The following is a 22,161-nucleotide window of genomic DNA, read 5'->3' on the forward strand; positions in this document are numbered from 1 at the left end:
AATAATTAGCAACTCTATAAATAGAAGGTAGTTCTGCAAAATCACTCAGTAGGATGTTTGTTCTAATTTGCTATGAGCTCAGAGCGCATAGAAAATAAAACTAATAGGCTATAAAGAGTGATATGAACATATTTAGAACTTACCGGAATGAAAATGTCAGGAGCATCAACAGATATTTGGAGATGGAAGAGAACTCTTCACCTTTCCAAGCCCACCCCCGTGACATCACGCTCCAAAGCCCTATAACTGTGTCCAGGTGTTAAATTCATCCATGTGATTCAGCAACACTGTAAAATAATATTCATTTCTTCGGTAAGAAGTGTGTGTTTCTAAAAAAAGCTAAACAATTCTCAGTTATCGACTGGGAATGAAGAGATTATAAATATATTCGAGAATGCATATAGAGATGGACCCTATCAAAAAATCATTTACAAATTATATTGTTCACTGATCAATCTACGGGGTCATGATACAAGATATGTTAAAGGAAGATGGGAAACAGAGAGCAATCTATTCTTAACAGGAGAGGAATGGGATGGGATTTGTAGGCAGCAGTGGTCAGTAACAAGCTCCCCCTCGTGGAGGGAATTCAGCTGGAAGAATGTATTTCGTTATTTTATTACCCCAGCCCAAAAATCCAATTATTCTCAGAACACAACATGCTGGAGGCATTGTGGACATGCAACAGCAAATCATTTTCACATTTTTTGGGAAGGTCCCCGTGTGGTTCCATTTTGGAAGGAAATACATAAGGTCATGGAAACAATCTTCCAAAAGAAAATACAATTTCATTTTGCATTATTGTACCTAGGCAACCTAGAGAGTCTTAATCTATGCAAACCGGATAAGTATTTCTTCAGTGTGCTGTCGGTAGCTTGCAAAAAGGCCATAACTCGCCTTTGGATTAAAGAGGATATTCCTACCATAGATGAATGGATTGATGTGATATATAATATTTTTGTTATGGAAAGAATAACTTTTAGGCTAAAGTGCCAGGCGGACTCTTTTGAAGAATATTGGTTGAAATGGTTGAAATATGTACAAAATGGGAGGCCCGATTTTGTATAATGTCATTGTATTTCTTGGTTTGTTTATTCTTGTGTTTTGTTTGGTCTTGTTTTGGTCCGTTTGTCTCTTCTGTTGTTGTTCGGTTTGGTTTTGCTTTCCCCCTCACGGTGATTAAATTGAATTTGTTGTATATGTTGTTGTTGAATCGCTACCTTATCGTGGTGGAGGGGTTTGTGTGTCCCAGGGATCCCGGGGGCTATGTTGTCTGGGGGCTTTTGCCCCCTGGTAGGGTCTCCCATGGCAAATTGGTCCTGGGTGAGGGACCAGACAAAAAGTGATTCAGAAGACCCTTATGAAAAGGACATCGAGGGAACAGTTTACCCTGCCCGGGATAGGGTTACCGGGGCCCCGCCCTGGAGCCAGGCCCGGGGAGGGTGCTCGAGGGCGAGCGCCTGGTGGCCGGGCCTTAGTCCATGGGGCCCGGCCGGGCACAGCCCGAAGAGGAGACATGGGCCCATCCTCCCGCAGGCCCACCACCCGCAGGAGGCGCCATAGGGGTCGGGTGCATTGTGTGTCGGGTGGCGGCCAGGAGCGGAGGCCCTGGCGGACTGACCCCCGGCTGCCAAGACTGGCAATAGGGACATGGAATGTCACCTCTCTGGTGGGGAAGGAGCCTGAGTTAGTGCGTGAGGTTGAGAGGTACCGGCTAGATATAGTTGGGCTCACCTCTACGCATGGCTTGGGCTCTGGAACCAGTCTCCTGGAGAGGGGCTGGACTCTGTCTCAGTCTGGAGTTGCCCCTGGTGAGAGGCGGCGGGCTGGGGTGGGTATTCTAATATCCCCTCGGCTTGCTGCCGGTACGTTGGGGTTTTTCCCGGTGGACGAGAGGGTTTGTTCCCTGTGCCTTAGGGTCGGGGAACGGGTCCTGACTGTCATCTGCGCTTATGCGCCGAGTGGCAGTTCAGAGTACCCAGCCTTCTTAGAGTCCCTGGGGGGGCTGCTGGAAGGTGCTCCACCTGGAGACTCTGTTGTCCTGCTGGGAGACTTCAATGCTCACGTGGGTAACGACAGCGAGACCTGGAGGGGCGTGATTGGGAGGAACGGCCTCCCTGATCTGAACCCGAGCAGTGCTTTGTTATTGGACTTCTGTGCTAATCACAGTTTGTCCATAACGAACACCCTGTTCGAACATAAGAGTGTCCATAAGTGCACGTGGCACCAGGACGCTCTAGGCCGTAGGTCGATGATCGATTTTGTAATCGTATCACCAGACCTGCGACCATATGTTCTGGACACTCGGGTAAAGAGAGGGGCTGAGCTGTCAACTGATCACCACCTGGTGGTGAGTTGGATCAGGTGGCGGGGGAGGACACTGGACAGACCTGGTACACCTAAATGCGTAGTGAGGGTGTGCTGGGAACGTCTAGCAGAGGCCCCAGTCCGTGAGATCTTCAACGCACACCTCCGGCAGAGCTTCAATAGCATTCCGAGGGAGACTGGGGACATTGAGTCCGAATGGACCATGTTCAGCGTCTCCATTGCCGAAGCTGCTGCATTGAGCTGCGGCCGCAGGGTGGTTGGTGCCTGCCGTGGTGGTAATCCCCGAACCAAATGGTGGACACCAGAGGTGAAGGGAGCCACCAGGCTGAAGAAGGAGTCCTATCTGGCTTGGTTAGCCTGTGGGACTCCGGAGGCAGCTGACAGGTATCGACAGGCCAAGCGGAATGTGGCTCGGGCAGTGGCTGAAGCAAAAACTCGGGTGTGGGAGGAGTTCGGAGAGGCCATGGAAAAAGACTTTCGGACTGCCTCGAAGAGATTCTGGCAAACCGTCAGGCGTCTCAGGAGGGGAAAGCGGTGCTCTACCTGCACTGTGTATAGTGCTGGTGGAGCGCTGTTGACGTCGACTGAGAAAATTGTCAGGCGGTGGAAGGAATACTTTGAGGACCTCCTTAATCCCACTGACACGTCTTCCGAGGAGGAAGCAGAGTCTGGGGATGAGGGGAATGACCCGCCAATTTCCGGGGGCGAGGTCACTGAGGCAGTTAAACAACTCCTTGGTGGCAGAGCCCCTGGTGTTGACGAGGTCCGTCCCGAGTTCCTGAAGGCTCTGGACGTTGTAGGGCTGTCCTGGTTGACACGCCTTTGCAATGTTGCGTGGAGATCAGGGGCAGTACCTGTGGACTGGCAGACCGGGGTGGTGGTCCCCATCTTTAAGAAGGGGGACCGGAGGGTGTGTTCCAACTACAGGGGGATCACACTCCTCAGCCTCCCTGGGAAAGTCTATGCCAGGGTGCTGGAAAGGAGAGTTCGTCCGCTAGTCGAACCTCGGATACAGGAGGAACAATGCGGTTTTCGTCCTGGTCGCGGAACACTGGACCAGCTCTTTATCCTCTCGAGGGTACTTGAGGGCGCATGGGAGTTTGCCCAACCAGTCTACATGTGTTTTGTGGACTTGGAGAAGGCATTCGACCGTGTCCCTCGGGGTGTCCTGTGGGAGGTGCTGCGGGAGTATGGGGTGTCTGGCCCATTGCTACGGGCCATTCGATCCCTATACAACCGTTGCAGGAGCTTGGTTCGCATTGCCGGCAATAAGTCGGACTCGTTCCCGGTGGGTGATGGGCTCCGCCAGGGCTGCCCTTTGTCTCCGGTTCTGTTCATAATTTTTATGGACAGGATTTCTAGGCGCAGCCAAGTGGCGGAGGGCTTTCGCTTTGGTGGCCTCAGAATCTCATCTCTGATTTTTGCGGATGATGTGGTTCTGTTGGCTTCATCAGATGAGGGCCTCCAGCTCGCACTGGAACGGTTCGCAGCCGAGTGTGAAGCAGCGAGAATGAGGATCAGCACCTCCAAATCTGAGGCCATGGTTCTCAGCCGGAAGAGGGTGGAGTGCCCTCTCCGGGTCGGGGATGAGTTCCTGCCCCAAGTGGAGGAGTTCAAGTATCTCGGGGTCTTGTTCGCGAGTGATGGGAGAAGGGAGCCGGATATTGACAGACGGATTGGGGCTGCAGCTGCTGTAATGCGGACGCTGCACCGGTCCGTCGTGGTGAAGAGGGAGCTGAGTGTAAAAGCGAAGCTCTCAATTTACCGGTCGATCTACGTCCCTACCCTCACCTATGGCCACGAGCTGTGGGTAGTGACCGAAAGAACGAGATCGCGGATACAAGCGGCGGAAATGAGCTTCCTCCGAAGGGTGGCTGGCCTCTCCCTTAGAGATAGGGTGAGAAGTTCAGCCATCCGGGAGGGGCTCAGAGTAGAGCCGCTGCTGCTCCACATCGAAAGGAGTCAGCTGAGGTGGTTCGGGCATCTGACAAGGATGCCCCCTGGGCGCCTCCTGGGTGAGGTGTTCCAGGCATGTCCCACCGGGAGGAGGCCCCGGGGAAGACCCAGGACACGCTGGAGAGATTATATCTCTCGGCTGGCCTGGGAACGCCTTGGTATTCCCCCGGATAAGCTGGAGGAGGTGGCTGGGGAGAGGGAGGTCTGGGCCTCTTTGCTTAGGCTGCTGCCCCCGCGACCCGGCCTCGGATAAGCGGTTGAAAATGGATGGATGGATGTATATGTTGTATAAATAAGAAAACTAATAAAACATAAATTTAAAAAAAAAAAGTGTGTGTTTCTGTCGTCATTATTTTACGCGTCGGGAGTGAGAACGGGTTGATTTCACTCACATGTGCTGTACCAGTGTACCTGCACATGTGATGTGACAATAAGTGATTTGATTTGAGAGTTCAAACTCACTGCTGTAATAACTTATAATGATTAATATAGTAACTAGAATATTGGCCACATATATTTACACTGACTTTAGTCTCATGAACAACATTAGCTAATTGTTCAGGGCCCTAGAGTGCGACCAATATGGTCTTGTGATAATAACAGAAACAGATGCATCTATGTCATTATCTTTGAGCTTTTAAACTTAGCATAATTATAAAAACATGAGTATAAAAGGTGTTAAAACTCTGATGCCATCTTGGAATACTGCACTTTGTTCATGTCATTACTCATTACAACATTTCTCTCTTTCTAATCATACATCTAGATGTTATGTCAACACACATTTAATCTACATTATAAGAGTGCCTTTGTGATAAATGTGTCTTTCATTCTTGAATTAACTGGTTAAATATTTAATCTAACTAAACCATAAAGATGGAGTCAGAAGACAACAGTCACCTGAAGGGGCTGAAAATTGTAAAGACCCTACAGAACAATCAGTAAATGTGAGTAAATCTGTGATTCTGCCAGTAACACACTGGGTTCAGTTTGGAGGTTGAACTCTCACTCACCAGGATTGACAGCTGTCTGTGCCACAGTTAAACTCATGCAGTGCTAATTTAAAAACTCTCAAATGTTTTGGACAATTTATATTTTTCTATCACAAAAAATACACGTCTTCATTGAAATAAACACACAGAGCAATTAATATATATTTTTAAATATAAATTTTCTTTATTTTAATTAGCAAATTACAAATAAAAAAACAACCCACCTAACAAGCCCTGCTCAACCCCTCACTTGAATTTTTGATTTTCAGTTTAAGGCAATTAAATTGAATTCAAAAATCCAACCCCAACAATCAAGTGATTCCCTATGAGCAACGGTGGACAGGAAAAACTCCCTTTTAACAGGAAGAAACCTGTGACAGAACCAGGCTCGGTGTGGGGCAGTCTTCTGTCATGGCTGGTTGGGAGGTGAGGGCAAAATAAAACTTAACATAAATGAGAGCAGAGTATAGTTATTATGTTATAAGCAGCCAATCAAGGTGGACAGGTAAGCTGCACCGAAGATGGTGCCCGTTATGGCAAGACCTAGACCTAGACCTAGACCTAGGTTGCCAAGGGCACTCTGTGGTGCTTTCTCACGCCTCCTTTCACGCCTCTGTTCCTTTCTCAACTCCCATTCAAGGTTGTCCATCCTAGCACTAATCGTTCTATTTTCCTCTATGAGGAACTCTAAACACTGAGCTATTCTCTCCATTGGCTCACTTTGGAGCTGCTGCAGGGACAAGGTCCAAAACAGCGGTACCTGTTCCACGTCACGGGTTCTATTTATGGACTAACCTGGCAACTTTAGTGATGTCACTGCTGATGTTGTCACTGTTGGTGTGACCTCATGACTCATTCATGCTATCTGAATTGTGGTGTAATTATGAGGTCACAGGGGGACGTGAATTTATTCACAAAGTTGATAGAGAGTTTGGGTCATAACTCAAAGACGCAATGATGCAGTCAAATAATTTGGAATTAAATATCTCTGAATCTGGTGTCCTTAGGGACTAGTAAAGCGCTATACAAATACAGGCCATTTACCATCTGTAAATTACAACATTTAGAGGGTTCTGACATCACAGTCATCTTTGTGACATCACATCCAGTTTCTCTGTTGTGATGTCAAATATCAATGCCAGATTCGCTTCTCTGTTGACATCACAACAGAGAGGTCGAGTCTGGCATTGATATTTGACATCACAGCAGAGAGATGAATCTGGCATTGATATTTGACATCACAGCAGAGAGATGAATCTGGCATTGATATTTGACATCACAGCAGAGAGGTGAATCTGGCATTGATATTTGACATCACAGCAGAGAGATGAATCTGGCATTGATATTTGACATCACAGCAGAGAGATGAATCTGGCATTGATATTTGACATCACAGCAGAGAGATGAATCTGGTGTCCTTAGGGACTAGTAAAGCGCTATATAAATACAGGCCATTTACCATTTATACTGACCCAGGGTCAGTGTAAAATACAATCCCAGCTGTGTGAACAAAGCCACTGTAAATTTAATCCTGCATGACAAACCTCAGGATGCAGGTTATTATTACTCTTTCCTGCTGGCACACCTGTCACACCTGAGAGTCAGCTAGAAACTTACAGTGACGTGGACATCATGCAAAGACTGCCAGACTCTGTAATACTGCAAATGATCAGTGACTCAGGTTATCACTAAACTTTAAACAGCACCTCTGTGTCTCTGTGTGCTGAACATCTAGGATTGAGTCAGGCTGCATCAGCTGAAGCTGTTATTTGTATATATCAGTATTTTTTATTCAGGTGTGGGGAAAATACTGCAAAGACTGCAGTGAAGCGATGCACCAGATTAATCCCTGGCCAAAGGTATCGTACTTAAATCAGACTACTGATCCAGCCACATCAGCCTTTTGTGAGGTCTGTTTAAAGTTGACTAAAAGTGAACTGCAGGTTCCTGAGAGGTGGACTGTGAGCACAGAAACACATGTTCATACATACAGCTGCAGCAAACTTACATTAATTTTAAATAGATTTGTTACTCTGATGTCTGTCTCTGTGTTAGTCCTCTGACACACTGGTGACAGAGAGTGATATTATACCCCTTTCGTCAAAAAAAGTGACAGGTTGCTTCCGGAGCTCATTAATTATTCATGAGCTCCGGAAGTCCGGAAGTAGGAAGTAATTAAATTATCCCCTAATTAAATTATCCCCTAATTAAATTAGCTCCGGAAGTCCGGAAGTAGGAAGTAATTAAATAATAAAAATATGATATTCATAAAAATATGATATTCATAAAAATATGATATTCATAAAAATATGATATTCATAAAAATATAATTGATTATTTAGAAAGTTTCTTATATATCAAATTAGCATTCTTTTATTTCTTTAAGCAATTAAAAAATTTATTTATTTTTTTATGCTCAAAAAACGCCATCTGGTGGCGGGTCAGTGTGTGTGCGCGCGCCCGCGCGCGCCCGCGCGCGCCCGAGGCTGTGTGTCTGGGCGCGCGGGGGCGCGCCCGTGTCTCCGGACCGTGCTCTCTCGGGCTCCGTGCTCATGTGTTTAAAAATGTATTAAACCATATTAAAATTGTTTAGTTAAACTTGTGCTTTTGTAACGTTCAGTATGGCCACAAACACATGCTGCATGCCTTGGGGGAAAACTTTATTTAGATTTATATGCATTTGTAGATTTAGAATAAAACTCATACTCAGAAAAAACAACTCGCGATCCCCTAACCCTCCTTAGATACATAAGCAGGGAAAACTCCTTAAAAAACCCTCCGCGATTTCTCCAAAACCCTACAATAACTTGTTAGGGTACCCCCTCTATTCCCAAAACCTTATATTCGATAACAGGGAAAATCCTGAAAAAATCCTTAGTCTTTTTTCTCAAATTCAGCGCCCCGCGGCTCCCTTCATGCTCAGCCAAACAAAGCCAAAACTCCTTTTAAAAATTTCTCCGCGATTTCTCCAAAACCCCTAGAATAACTTGTTAGCTACCCCTCTATTCCCCAAAAAAAAGCGCTATAATCCAAAAACATTGGGAAAGCTCCTTACTCTTTTTTCTTCAAAAACTTCCCTCTTGCTAGCTACCTCTAAAATTCAACGCACACTCTAAGTTCTACCTCGCTCTTAATCTCCGATCCACAACTTCTTGCAGAGCACAATTTTTTCCTGCTTGTTCGCTCCCTGCTCTGCTCCCTAATGCGCTGCTTACCTCGTTCGAAATTTGCGCCGGAGACCAACTCCCCCCCTTACTGCGCCCCGCTGCCAATCACATAACCCTTGCACCGCTCCCTTCGCACCCCGGTTAGCCAATCCGCTCCAGGTCTGATTTTACGATCTCCCGCTGATGTTAAGACTATCTTCGAACCCCCAGAAGAGATCTGACTTCAGACATATCAACAACTGGCGCCGCTCAGACTGCTTGCGAGCTCAACAGCCATGAAACCAGGGATCAACAACTACCTTCGCGTGCCCTATGTGCATATCACTCGGTAAGTGTTAATCTTCCCCCTCTAACTACATTTTCGCATTTTCCTTTTTACCACTCTGTCAATCCTTTCATTTAAAAAAATAAATAAATATCACAATGGTTTGTAACAGGTACAATACACCATCCATCCATCCATTCGCCTCCACTTATCCTTTTCTCAGGCTCGCGCGGTGCGCTGGAGCCTATCCCACGTACAATACACTTTAAAATATATATAAGCTCCACTTTTAACTCCCGTAAAAGTTTATACATTACATGTCTACATCACCTATCATGGCCTCATCGGGTATCTCATATCATCTTGTTATTGTTATGTTATTTGATATTTTGCTAGTTTGCGTGTTTTAAAACTCTTTTTGTTTTTCTTTATATTTTTAGACCCAGATGTGTTAACCTGATCCCTGCGAAACACCAGCTCTGCGTGGATTTTGACCGCGAGTGACCGGATGTTGTTTCCGGCCTGAGGTTGCCTGAAATGCCGTGAGGCTCGTTTGAAAGATTGCGCCCGAGACCAACTCCGCCTCCAAGGCATGCCTACCTTTAGCTGCCACCAGTGAGATATCAGAGCCGGGCTCCACATATCCAATCAGGAACACGAGCAAGACAGCTTTTGCAGACTCTCCAGAAATATACAAGTCCTTACCAACTGCTCTGCAACCCAGTGTTTCTGGTCCCCTCGCTAACATCGCTTTTTGAGATATTTTTTATGAACCACCAAAAAAGCAATTTTACCCCACAGACTGGGTCTGAGGGCAGCAGCGGGGACAAATGATTGTAATGAAGCGACGGACATTTCATGGCTGGTCTTGCATAATTGTGAGTTATTATGTCATATGGTGATAAGTACATAGTTTTGCAAGAGGCATACAAGCACTGTGGAAAAAGTAATCATAAAACTGTTTTTGTGAACACCCTACGTTATGCTTTAAAAAATGTGATACATGTAATGTGATCATCAAAGAACATGATTTTTTTTTTTAAAAAACTTTTATTCTTATGCTTTTAAAGTATGTCAGATTATCTTAAAACACTTATTTGTATGTTATAATGTTTTTCTTACACCATGTGTAATTTTTATAGACACCTTATTCATTGTATCAATGTGTAATTATGTATCTTTGATAAATAAATAAAATATTTAATCTTGTATTTGTGTACTTTCTGGTGATTCAATAAAAAATTAGTCACATATCGCTCTGATAAACACAGATGGCTGAAAGAAATGTTTGATGGAACAAAGGAAACAAGTGTCTTGCTGCTAAACTTTTAAGTCACCATGGTTTAAATGAGAAAGTCTGTATGTAAAACATGAAAAACTCCATATCAGTGATATCTACAAAGGTGTACTCATTTCTTTGTTATGGTACTTTACTGTTCCAATGAAACAAAAAGAAAATCTCATTTTTAAAGTACATTTTTCGGCCATCCTGACCTATTTTCAGGGGCAAGAATGTTGATGTTAGACTGTGTTTTAAATCAGGTTGTGATCTTAAACTAACTATCACAGCACTGATTTCAGTTGTAATGTCAATTAGAATCCCAATTTGGCTTTTCTCCAGTCAGTGTTATGGTGAAATTTAACTTGTTCTTTTGTGTAATTGCACATGGCCCAGCAAAGGACCCCTTAGTAAACTGTACAGCATAAGTTTTCAATTCACTTTTGTCAGAAAACTTCACAGTATGAGAAGTTACAGCACAGTTTCTCCAAACGTGTGGTTCTTTTTCAGCCAGCGTGCTTTTAGAGCATCTACATTAGCTCATGTAGTAAAAGTACAATCAGTAAGTGTACTTTAACATTTGAGATTCCGAGTCACTCTTGCTTAGATCATGTGAACTATATCATGAACCTTTTTTTGTATAATGCATCAAACGTGTTCAAATCAGTTTATTTTCAATTTATTTTAACTAATCTAGAGACAAGCAAGTCCTTTTTAGCTTCTGTTATGTATTTACCTCTCACACCTTAATCTAGATGTTAGTGTTCTCAGAGTTAACATGTCTCATGTTGCCATGTTGTATTTCTAATACCCAGCCTCAGTGTTCGCCCTGTTGACCCTCAAATCCAAACACCAATGATCTAGATATTCACAACATTCATAAGGAGATTCTTAAGGTCTTAAGTTTTGTTGTTTTTATGTTTTACAAAAAAAAAAACTTCACATTTTTTATATTTTTAAACGAAAGTGACATGCAAGGATATTTTTCTTTAGTGATGTTGCTTCAGCAATCTCAAATACTAATTATTCTGGGAATATTTATGGTCAAACTATGTGATTTTCCAAATGTGTGTGTGTGGAGTAAAATGACCTTGTTCTTATGATGTTGTCACCGTGAATCATTTAGGATTAACAACACAAATTGTATCGATAGCAGAAACAGTCTTATAACTTATAATTCTCACACGTTACCGCTAGTTTTACAAACGCAGTCTTCTTCAGCTCTGTTTATGTAGCTTTTATGAAACTGATTTTCCATAGTACAAGTAGAATTTAATTTTTCTTTGCTCTCCAGTATAAATGCAATAATTTGCAGGCTTTTTACTGAAACTCTCACAATGCAACACTCAATGCTCAGAGCTTCATATATCAACAGCTCTGAAAATATCTTCTTTTTTAAAGTAATGTAGGACAGGATCTCTCACTCTCTGTGTCTCAAAAAAACCCAACTAAACTGGCAATCACCACTAAACAAATGAAAGTAGTTTATGGCTTTTTTATCAGCTGCATTTCTTTCATTTATGTATTGATCCCATTTGTTTATTGGTAATGCTTTTAGGTCACTGTTTTAGCATGTCTGCCTCACACTCCATTTAAACAGTTTAACAGATAGTGGGGTCTGGTAAGGAAGTTGGGGGGAAGCAGACAACTCCACAGGAAGAGTCTTTTTGTCTTTTCTCCACTGTAAAAGATAGCAAGGCAGTGTGAAACTTTCTTTGCGGGAAAGACAAAACTGAGAGCCATGCTAGGCTCAGTGAGAGACTCTGCTCACCCTCTGCCCCAGCGATGGCAGTCCCTCACCAAGCTTGATTTCTGTTCTTCGTCTTGATTAAAGAATGTTAGCTACCGCTCATCGCTTGTCTGCAGGCTTTATTAAACGGAAAACTTCCACAACAACCTCTAAACAGTGGTTTATGGCTTTTTGTCACCTGCAACACCATGTAACACTTGGATGTTAGATTCTTTTACCAGTCAGTGTTGCTAGCCCCAACCCCCAGGCTCCAGGTGTCTGAGCTCTAACCCTGGCTGCCAAATGTCCCCCTGAGGCCTTTGTGCCTTTTACCACCAGACTAAGTTTGTAGTCCTATCTACTAATATTATTTTATTTTTTATTATAGCACAAGTTTCAGTTAGGTTACTACTTTGACTTCCTCAATTTGAGCACATTTCTTACCCGATACTTTATCAAGCTTTTACTCGAGTGTTTTTGACACTAGCAGCTGTACTTCTACTTAAGTGAAAATTGCCTGCAATTTTGCCACCTCAGTAGCCACTTTTCTGGAGTTTGTACACTTTTTATATCGAAACGTTCAACGTTTTACGTGTTATCCTTGATCACAGTTCTAAACAAGTTAACTTTCTTCACTTCAAAGTAACCCAAAAAAAGAAACTATATGTCCAGTTCTCTTTACTCCAAACCTGGTTTAAGGCTATGCTGTTGTTGTGATATGTCCATACAAATAATATTAAGTTTAATTAATCTTTTAAAAAAATGGCTGCTTCATGGCTACCTGTTCAGAGAATTTGCAGACTTTTATGGAAACTGTCACAATGTAACACTCTCACTGTCAAAACAGGGTTGATCCATGTTTCTATGAACACTGATTAATATATCAACAGCTCTGAAAATCCTTTTTTTTTTTTTTTTAAGTAAAGCAGAACAGGATCTCTGTATCTCTAAAAATCCCAACAAAACTGGCAATCACCTCTAAACAAATGGAAGTAGTTTATGGATCTTTATCACCTGCAACACCATGTAACACCTAGATGTTAGACTCTTTTACCATCACATTTGCAAGGGTTTATGTGTTATCCTTGATCACAGTTCTAAATAAGTTAACTTTGCTTGACATAAAAGTAGCCCAAAGAAGACAAATATATGTCCAGTTCTTTTTTACTCCAAACCTACTGATCGGAAAACATTATGTGATGCTGGAAGTTTTCATCCTATCCATCTGCAAAACAAGTTTACCTGTAAGCCAACACATTAGACGTAAGCAAATTTGTGAAATTCCTGAACAATGTGCTTTGTGGAGTAGCAGTAGTACTAGAACTAGTACTAGTAGTCCTAGTATTCTGCAGCAACCAGGCTTCAAGAGTGATCACTCTTCTGGCTTTCAAATGGTGAAAACATGTCACAGTCTTAACCGCAAATCAGAAATGTTGGTAAATTTAAAAAGGAATTTAAACGTCAGCTTTGACATAGACACAGACTTTATTAATGCCACACTCAGGAAATTCACATGTTACACATGATTTAGCTCACCTGCTAAATCCCCAGAGCAATAACCCCATCAGCATCATTAGCCTGAGTGTTGATCCTCCAGGTGAGTGAGTGGAGTTGAGTGTGTGTGTGTGTGTGTGTGTGTGTGTGTGTGTGTGTGTGTGTGTGTGTGTGTGTGTGTGTGTGTGATCAGAGGTGAAGCTGCTTTCTGCAAAGTCTCATCAACAACCAGGAAGAGTCTAAAAGCACTAAATATGAAACAGACCATTTACCATACCCAACACTGAGCTCCTGCACAGTCAGATGGAGTGAAACATAATGTCCCAGTGGTGTTCTGTTGGATTTAGCAGGTGAGCGTTGTTGCCAGTCAAAACCTTTTTGGAAACTCTTTACAAGAATCAATGTAATTATTTGTTTTACTTGAATCAAATGTATTGGTTTATATACCTGAAATAAAACTTTTTTTTTGGAAACCCGTTACATCAAATAAAACTTTCTTGGAAAAGCATTGCAAGAATCAATCGAGTTATTTGTTTTACCCCATTCAAATCTATTGGTTTCATTACATCAAATTAAATAATTTTGGAAACCCGTTACATCAAATAAAACTTTCTTGGAAAAACTTTACAAGAATCAATGTAATTATTTGTTTTACTTGAATCAAATGTATTGGTTTATATACCTGAAATAAAATTTTTTTTGGAAACCCTGTACATGAAGTAAAAGGTTTTTGATCTTGTAAGTTCTGGCTTTAATATTTTCAGCTGATAAAGTGAACTTCATACAAACTCTGTGTTAGAAAAAGGGGATAGTTTACTACATGCTATAAAAACACAATCCTTAATCTTTTTTTTTGCATCTTTATCTTTCTGTTCTGGTTTTTAGAGTGATTGTTTTATTGACTCGTACTTTGGGAATCACCCTGTTGTGAGAAAAGGATAAGCTGGGAGAGAATACAGCATTATACAAGCAGAGTGTTTTAGCTGTATCCGTAGATCTAAGACATAAACCTGTTGTTAAAAAAGAATAGTTAACTGAAGTGCAGATTTAATTTTAAATTATTTCACGTTTAAATTCCTTTTTAAATTTACCAACATTTCTGATTTGCGGTTAAGACTGTGACATGTTTTCACCATTTGAAAGCCAGAAGAGTGATCACTCTTGAAGCCTGGTTGCTGCAGAATACTAGGACTACTAGTACTAGTTCTAGTACTACTGCTACTCCACAAAGCACATTGTTCAGGAATTTCACAAATTTGCTTACGTCTAATGTGTTGGCTTACAGGTAAACTTGTTTTGCAGGTGGATAGGATGAAAACTTCCAGCATCACATAATGTTTTCCGATCAGTAGGTTTGGAGTAAAAAAGAACTGGACATATATTTGTCTTCTTTGGGCTACTTTTATGTCAAGCAAAGTTAACTTATTTAGAACTGTGATCAAGGATAACACATAAACCCTTGCAAATGTGATGGTAAAAGAGTCTAACATCTAGGTGTTACATGGTGTTGCAGGTGATAAAGATCCATAAACTACTTCCATTTGTTTAGAGGTGATTGCCAGTTTTGTTGGGATTTTTAGAGATACAGAGATCCTGTTCTGCTTTACTTAAAAAAAAAAAAAAAAAGGATTTTCAGAGCTGTTGATATATTAATCAGTGTTCATAGAAACATGGATCAACCCTGTTTTGACAGTGAGAGTGTTACATTGTGACAGTTTCCATAAAAGTCTGCAAATTCTCTGAACAGGTAGCCATGAAGCAGCCATTTTTTTAAAAGATTAATTAAACTTAATATTATTTGTATGGACATATCACAACAACAGCATAGCCTTAAACCAGGTTTGGAGTAAAGAGAACTGGACATATAGTTTCTTTTTTTGGGTTACTTTGAAGTGAAGAAAGTTAACTTGTTTAGAACTGTGATCAAGGATAACACGTAAAACGTTGAACGTTTCGATATAAAAAGTGTACAAACTCCAGAAAAGTGGCTACTGAGGTGGCAAAATTGCAGGCAATTTTCACTTAAGTAGAAGTACAGCTGCTAGTGTCAAAAACACTCGAGTAAAAGCTTGATAAAGTATCGGGTAAGAAATGTGCTCAAATTGAGGAAGTCAAAGTAGTAACCTAACTGAAACTTGTGCTATAATAAAAAATAAAATAATATTAGTAGATAGGACTACAAACTTAGTCTGGTGGTAAAAGGCACAAAGGCCTCAGGGGGACATTTGGCAGCCAGGGTTAGAGCTCAGACACCTGGAGCCTGGGGGTTGGGGCTAGCAACACTGACTGGTAAAAGAATCTAACATCCAAGTGTTACATGGTGTTGCAGGTGACAAAAAGCCATAAACCACTGTTTAGAGGTTGTTGTGGAAGTTTTCCGTTTAATAAAGCCTGCAGACAAGCGATGAGCGGTAGCTAACATTCTTTAATCAAGACGAAGAACAGAAATCAAGCTTGGTGAGGGACTGCCATCGCTGGGGCAGAGGGTGAGCAGAGTCTCTCACTGAGCCTAGCATGGCTCTCAGTTTTGTCTTTCCCGCAAAGAAAGTTTCACACTGCCTTGCTATCTTTTACAGTGGAGAAAAGACAAAAAGACTCTTCCTGTGGAGTTGTCTGCTTCCCCCCAACTTCCTTACCAGACCCCACTATCTGTTAAACTGTTTAAATGGAGTGTGAGGCAGACATGCTAAAACAGTGACCTAAAAGCATTACCAATAAACAAATGGGATCAATACATAAATGAAAGAAATGCAGCTGATAAAAAAGCCATAAACTACTTTCATTTGTTTAGTGGTGATTGCCAGTTTAGTTGGGTTTTTTTGAGACACAGAGAGTGAGAGATCCTGTCCTACATTACTTTAAAAAAGAAGATATTTTCAGAGCTGTTGATATATGAAGCTCTGAGCATTGAGTGTTGCATTGTGAGAGTTTCAGTAAAAAGCCTGCAAATTATTGCATTTATACTGGAGAGCAAAGAAAAATTAAATTCTACTTGTACTATGGAAAATCAGTTTCATAAAAGCTACATAAACAGAGCTGAAGAAGACTGCGTTTGTAAAACTAGCGGTAACGTGTGAGAATTATAAGTTATAAGACTGTTTCTGCTATCGATACAATTTGTGTTGTTAATCCTAAATGATTCACGGTGACAACATCATAAGAACAAGGTCATTTTACTCCACACACACACATTTGGAAAATCACATAGTTTGACCATAAAAATTCCCAGAATAATTAGTATTTGAGATTGCTGAAGCAACATCACTAAAGAAAAATATCCTTGCATGTCACTTTCGTTTAAAAATATAAAAAATGTGAAGTTTTTTTTTTGTAAAACATAAAAACAACAAAACTTAAGACCTTAAGAATCTCCTTATGAATGTTGTGAATATCTAGATCATTGGTGTTTGGATTTGAGGGTCAACAGGGCGAACACTGAGGCTGGGTATTAGAAATACAACATGGCAACATGAGACATGTTAACTCTGAGAACACTAACATCTAGATTAAGGTGTGAGAGGTAAATACATAACAGAAGCTAAAAAGGACTTGCTTGTCTCTAGATTAGTTAAAATAAATTGAAAATAAACTGATTTGAACACGTTTGATGCATTATACAAAAAAAGGTTCATGATATAGTTCACATGATCTAAGCAAGAGTGACTCGGAATCTCAAATGTTAAAGTACACTTACTGATTGTACTTTTACTACATGAGCTAATGTAGATGCTCTAAAAGCACGCTGGCTGAAAAAGAACCACACGTTTGGAGAAACTGTGCTGTAACTTCTCATACTGTGAAGTTTTCTGACAAAAGTGAATTGAAAACTTATGCTGTACAGCTTACTAAGGGGTCCTTTGCTGGGCCATGTGCAATTACACAAAAGAACAAGTTAAATTTCACCATAACACTGACTGGAGAAAAGCCAAATTGGGATTCTAATTGACATTACAACTGAAATCAGTGCTGTGATAGTTAGTTTAAGATCACAACCTGATTTAAAACACAGTCTAACATCAACATTCTTGCCCCTGAAAATAGGTCAGGATGGCCGAAAAATGTACTTTAAAAATGAGATTTTCTTTTTGTTTCATTGGAACAGTAAAGTACCATAACAAAGAAATGAGTACACCTTTGTAGATATCACTGATATGGAGTTTTTCATGTTTTACATACAGACTTTCTCATTTAAACCATGGTGACTTAAAAGTTTAGCAGCAAGACACTTGTTTCCTTTGTTCCATCAAACATTTCTTTCAGCCATCTGTGTTTATCAGAGCGATATGTGACTAATTTTTTATTGAATCACCAGAAAGTACACAAATACAAGATTAAATATTTTATTTATTTATCAAAAGATACATAATTACACATTGATACAATGAATAAGGTGTCTATAAAAATTACACATGGTGTAAGAAAAACATTATAACATACAAATAAGTGTTTTAAGATAATCTGACATACTTTAAAAGCATAAGAATAAAAGTTTTTGTTTTTTTTAAAAAATCATGTTCTTTGATGATCACATTACATGTATCACATTTTTTAAAGCATAACGTAGGGTGTTCACAAAAACAGTTTTATGATTACTTTTTCCACAGTGCTTGTATGCCTCTTGCAAAACTATGTACTTATCACCATATGACATAATAACTCACGATTATGCAAGACCAGCCATGAAATGTCCGTCGCTTCATTACAATCATTTGTCCCCGCTGCTGCCCTCAGACCCAGTCTGTGGGGTAAAATTGCTTTTTTGGTGGTTCATAAAAAATATCTCAAAAAGCGATGTTAGTGAGGGGACCAGAAACACTGGGTTGCAGAGCAGTTGGTAAGGACTTGTATATTTCTGGAGAGTCTGCAAAAGCTGTCTTGCTCGTGCTCCTGATTGGATATGTGGAGCCCGGCTCTGATATCTCACTGGTGGCAGCTAAAGGTAGGCATGCCTTGGAGGCGGAGTTGGTCTCGGGCGCAATCTTTCAAACGAGCCTCACGGCATTTCAGGCAACCTCAGGCCGGAAACAACATCCGGTCACTCGCGGTCAAAATCCACGCAGAGCTGGTGTTTCGCAGGGATCAGGTTAACACATCTGGGTCTAAAAATATAAAGAAAAACAAAAAGAGTTTTAAAACACGCAAACTAGCAAAATATCAAATAACATAACAATAACAAGATGATATGAGATACCTGATGAGGCCATGATAGGTGATGTAGACATGTAATGTATAAACTTTTACGGGAGTTAAAAGTGGAGCTTATATATATTTTAAAGTGTATTGTACGTGGGATAGGCTCCAGCGCACCGCGCGAGCCTAAGAAAAGGATAAGTGGAGGCGAATGGATGGATGGATGGTGTATTGTACCTGTTACAAACCATTGTGATATTTATTTATTTTTTTAAATGAAAGGATTGACAGAATGGTAAAAAGGAAAATGCAAAAATGTAGTTAGAGAGGAAGATTAACACTTACCGAATGATATGCGGATAAGGAAAGAGACGCAAGTTGCTGTTGAAATCGGCCGCTCCCTATGCGAACTCGCAAGCAGTCTGAGCGGTTCCAGTTGTTGATATGGCTGAAGGCAGGGGTCTTCTGGGAGCTCGGGGGTAGTCTTAACCTCAGCGGGAGATCGTAAAATCAGACCTGGAGCGGATTGGCTAACCGGGGTGCGAAGGGAGCGGTGCAAGGGTTATGTGATTGGCAGCGGGGCGCAGTGAGGCGGAGTTGGTCTAAGGGGGGAATTTTCAAACGAGGTAAGCAGCGCATTCGGGACCAGAGCGGGGAGCGAACAAGCAGGAAAAAATTGTACTCTGGAAGCTGTTGCGGGTCGGTGCGATTAAGAGCGAGGTAGAACTTAGACTCTGCGTAGAATTTTAGAGGTAGCTAGCAAGAGGCAAGTTTTTGAAGAAAAAAGAGTAAGGAGCTTTCCCAATGTTTTTGGATTATAGCGCTTTTTTTGGGGGAATAGAGGGGTAGCTAACAAGTTATTCTAGGGGTTTTGGAGAAATCGCGGAGAAATTTTTAAAAGGAGTTTTGGCTTTGTTTGGCTGAGCATGAAGGGAGCCGCGGGGCGCTGAATTTGAGAAAAAAGACTAAGGATTTTTTCAGGATTTCCCTGTTATCGAATATAAGGTTTTGGGAATAGAGGGGGTACCCTAACAAGTTATTGTAGGGTTTTGGAGAAATCGCGGAGGGTTTTTTAAGGAGTTTTCCCTGCTTATGTATCTAAGGAGGGTTAGGGGATCGCGAGTATGAGTTTTATTCTAAATCTACAAATGCATATAAATCGAAATAAAGTTTTCCCCCAAGGCATGCAGCATGTGTTTGTGGCCATACTGAACGTTACAAAAGCACAAGTTTAACTAAACAATTTTAATATGGTTTAATACATTTTTAAACACATGAGCACGGAGCCCGAGAGAGCACGGTCCGGAGACACGGGCGCGCCCCCGCGCGCCCAGACACACAGCCTCGGGCGCGCACACACACTGACCCGCCACCAGATGGCGTTTTTTGAGCATAAAAAAATTAAAATAAAAATTTAATTGCTTAAAGAAATAAAAGAATGCTATTTTTTGATATATAAGAAACTTTCTAAATAATCAATTATATTTTTATGAATATCATATTTTTATGAATATCATATTTTTATGAATATCATATTTTTATTACTTAATTACTTCCTACTTCCGGAGCTCATGAATAATTTAATTACTTCCGGACTTCCGGAGCTCATGAATAATTAATGAGCTCCGGAAGTAACCTGTCACTTTTTTTGACGAAAGGGGTATAATATCACTCTCTGGTGACCTGTCCAGGTGTGCTCTACCTATGACTACTGGGACAGGCTCTAGCCTCTGTAAAAGAAATCGTCTGTTATTCTCATTTAAAGTATTTAAGTGCTTATGCATATGCTTAGTTGTGACACTGTTACTGTTCAGTGAAAGTTTCTAAAACTAGATGAACTTACTTCAGCGTCAGCAGTTTGAGAAAACAACTCCCTTTACAGGTGCTGATAAGGCCAAGGGCACCAAACAGCATAACCATTGATCCGTTAGGTTTCATAGCGAGACACGTGAAGTGTGGTAGGATCAGTTTGTAACTTCCTCCCTCTTCCTTGGAATGCATAAATGAGCAGGAGCACCACTTCTGTGGCAGCGCTGACTGTGAACTGTGATGTTTGATGTGTGTTGGCGCAGTAATAAATAGCTTGATCACAGCTCTTTCTGTGTTGCAGACTTTATTTTAAAAATTCCACGACCCCCCCCCCCTCCCACTGTGAACATGAATTGAATATTCAGAAGACATTTGTTTAAATAGTTCTACAAATCTGAGCTGTTGGTGTGTCCTTGGATTGTGTGGTAATAATATTAGAGCCTGCAATCTTTCTTACTGAATCTCTACTATGAGTCATGTTACCTGAGATTAATTCTATGTTTACCTGTCAGCCTGGACGAATGTGCTGTGTGAAGGAAATTAAATTAAATCAGATCTGAACTGCGCACATTTAAGGAGCAAATCAAAGTTGGCATTCAGCGGTGAGTGAGAGGAAGGACGCTAGCATCAACTAGCTAGCCAGTCGTCACGGCAAAGCTACAAGAGCGTCTCTCAGCATGGGCCCGAAAAAAGTTCTGTCAGCCGAGGAAGGAGACGATATTAAGAAGTCGCTGGAGTTTATGACAGAGGAGATTTCTACTGTCAAACTGCAGCAGAAAGCCATCCTGGACCTGGTCGAGGAAGTTAAGGCTCTCCGCATCCAGAACCCCGAGAAGGATCGGCGGCTGGCGTTCCTGGAGAACAGAGTGGCGGATTTGGAGCAGTACACCCGGATGAACGATGTTATCATCACGGGGCTTCGCATCAAACCCCGGTCATACGCCCGGGCGGTCGCCACTGACAATGTAGGAGGGCCAGGAGAGGAAGATGTCAACTCCACGGAGCATCAAGTGGTTACCTTTCTACGGTCCAAAGGTGTGGAAGTGGATTATAACAACATTGAGGCTTGCCACCCTCTACCCCGAAAAAATGACAGTGACAAACCAGCCATCATTGTGAGATTTGCAAACAGAAAACAGAAAACAGCACTGTTAAAACAAGGAAAGAAACTGAAAGGATCCGATGTCTTCATGAACGAACATCTGATAAAAAGAAATGCGGACATTGCCAGGAAAGCACGTTACTTGAAGAAACAGGGAAAAATTCAAAATACATGGACCACCAACTGCAAAGTATTCATTAAACTCAATGGAACACCGGAACAAGCCAAAGTGTTGGTCATCAGAAATATGGAAGAGCTGGACAAATACTGAGGTCAACTTACTCTGGAGGTATGAATACACATGTGACGTGACACACAACACAACACATGGCACAGTCCAAAAGAACTTCATCTGCATCCGGCAACAATATCAACATAACTCATTGGAATTCTCTTTATGATAATCTGGAACTGAGAACATTTTGATACACAGACCATAATGTTCTAGACTTAGAAAAGGATATAGACCCGGAAAATAATTTCTTCTACAACATCAGCTGTAACTGCTGCTACTTCACTGATGAACAGTTTAAGCACACCATCAACACGGAAAATAAATTATCAATAATCCATTTTAATAGCAGAAGTCTGTATGCCAACTTCAACAATATAAAGGAATATCTAAATGAGTTGACAAATCCATTTGGAATTATTGCCATTTCTGAAACATGGATCAATGCGGAGAAAGGAATGGACTTTGGACTGGAGGGATATGAAGTGAATTTTGTAAATAGAAGGAACAAGAGTGGAGGGGGAGTAGCTGTGTATGTGGATAAAAACCTAAACTACAAGGTGGTAGAAAGTATGACAACTGTAATTGATAATTTACTAGAATGTATAACAATTGAAATTTATAAGGAAAAAGAAAAAAATGTAATAATTAGCTGTATATATACACTCAAAAAAATAA

The 22,161-nt window shown here is 41.3% G+C and overlaps 1 protein-coding gene across 1 annotated transcript; it reads left to right on the forward strand.

The window, feature by feature from the left end:
- The first annotated feature begins 20,826 nt into the window (after positions 1-20,826).
- LOC147309361 (uncharacterized) lies at positions 20,827-21,631 on the forward strand. Its single transcript, XM_086269083.1, has one exon. It carries the CDS (start codon positions 20,827-20,829, stop codon positions 21,520-21,522), a length of 696 nt encoding a protein of 231 aa, XP_086125209.1. The 3' UTR covers positions 21,523-21,631.
- Positions 21,632-22,161: the final 530 nt, after the last annotated feature.

The sequence above is a fragment of the Aulonocara sp. 'chitande type north' Nkhata Bay genome, linkage group LG17 (genome assembly GCF_057382095.1).
Source record: "Aulonocara sp. 'chitande type north' Nkhata Bay isolate Kocher_YH1m ecotype deep benthic linkage group LG17, A_spYH_male_GT1.1, whole genome shotgun sequence".
NCBI classification, from domain to species: Eukaryota; Metazoa; Chordata; class Actinopteri; order Cichliformes; family Cichlidae; genus Aulonocara; species Aulonocara sp. 'chitande type north' Nkhata Bay.

Excerpts from the sequence above, each read along its gene's own strand:
- LOC147309361 (XM_086269083.1), top strand. The coding sequence starts at position 20,827 with ATGGGCCCGAAAAAAGTTCTGTCAGCCGAGGAAGGAGACGATATTAAG.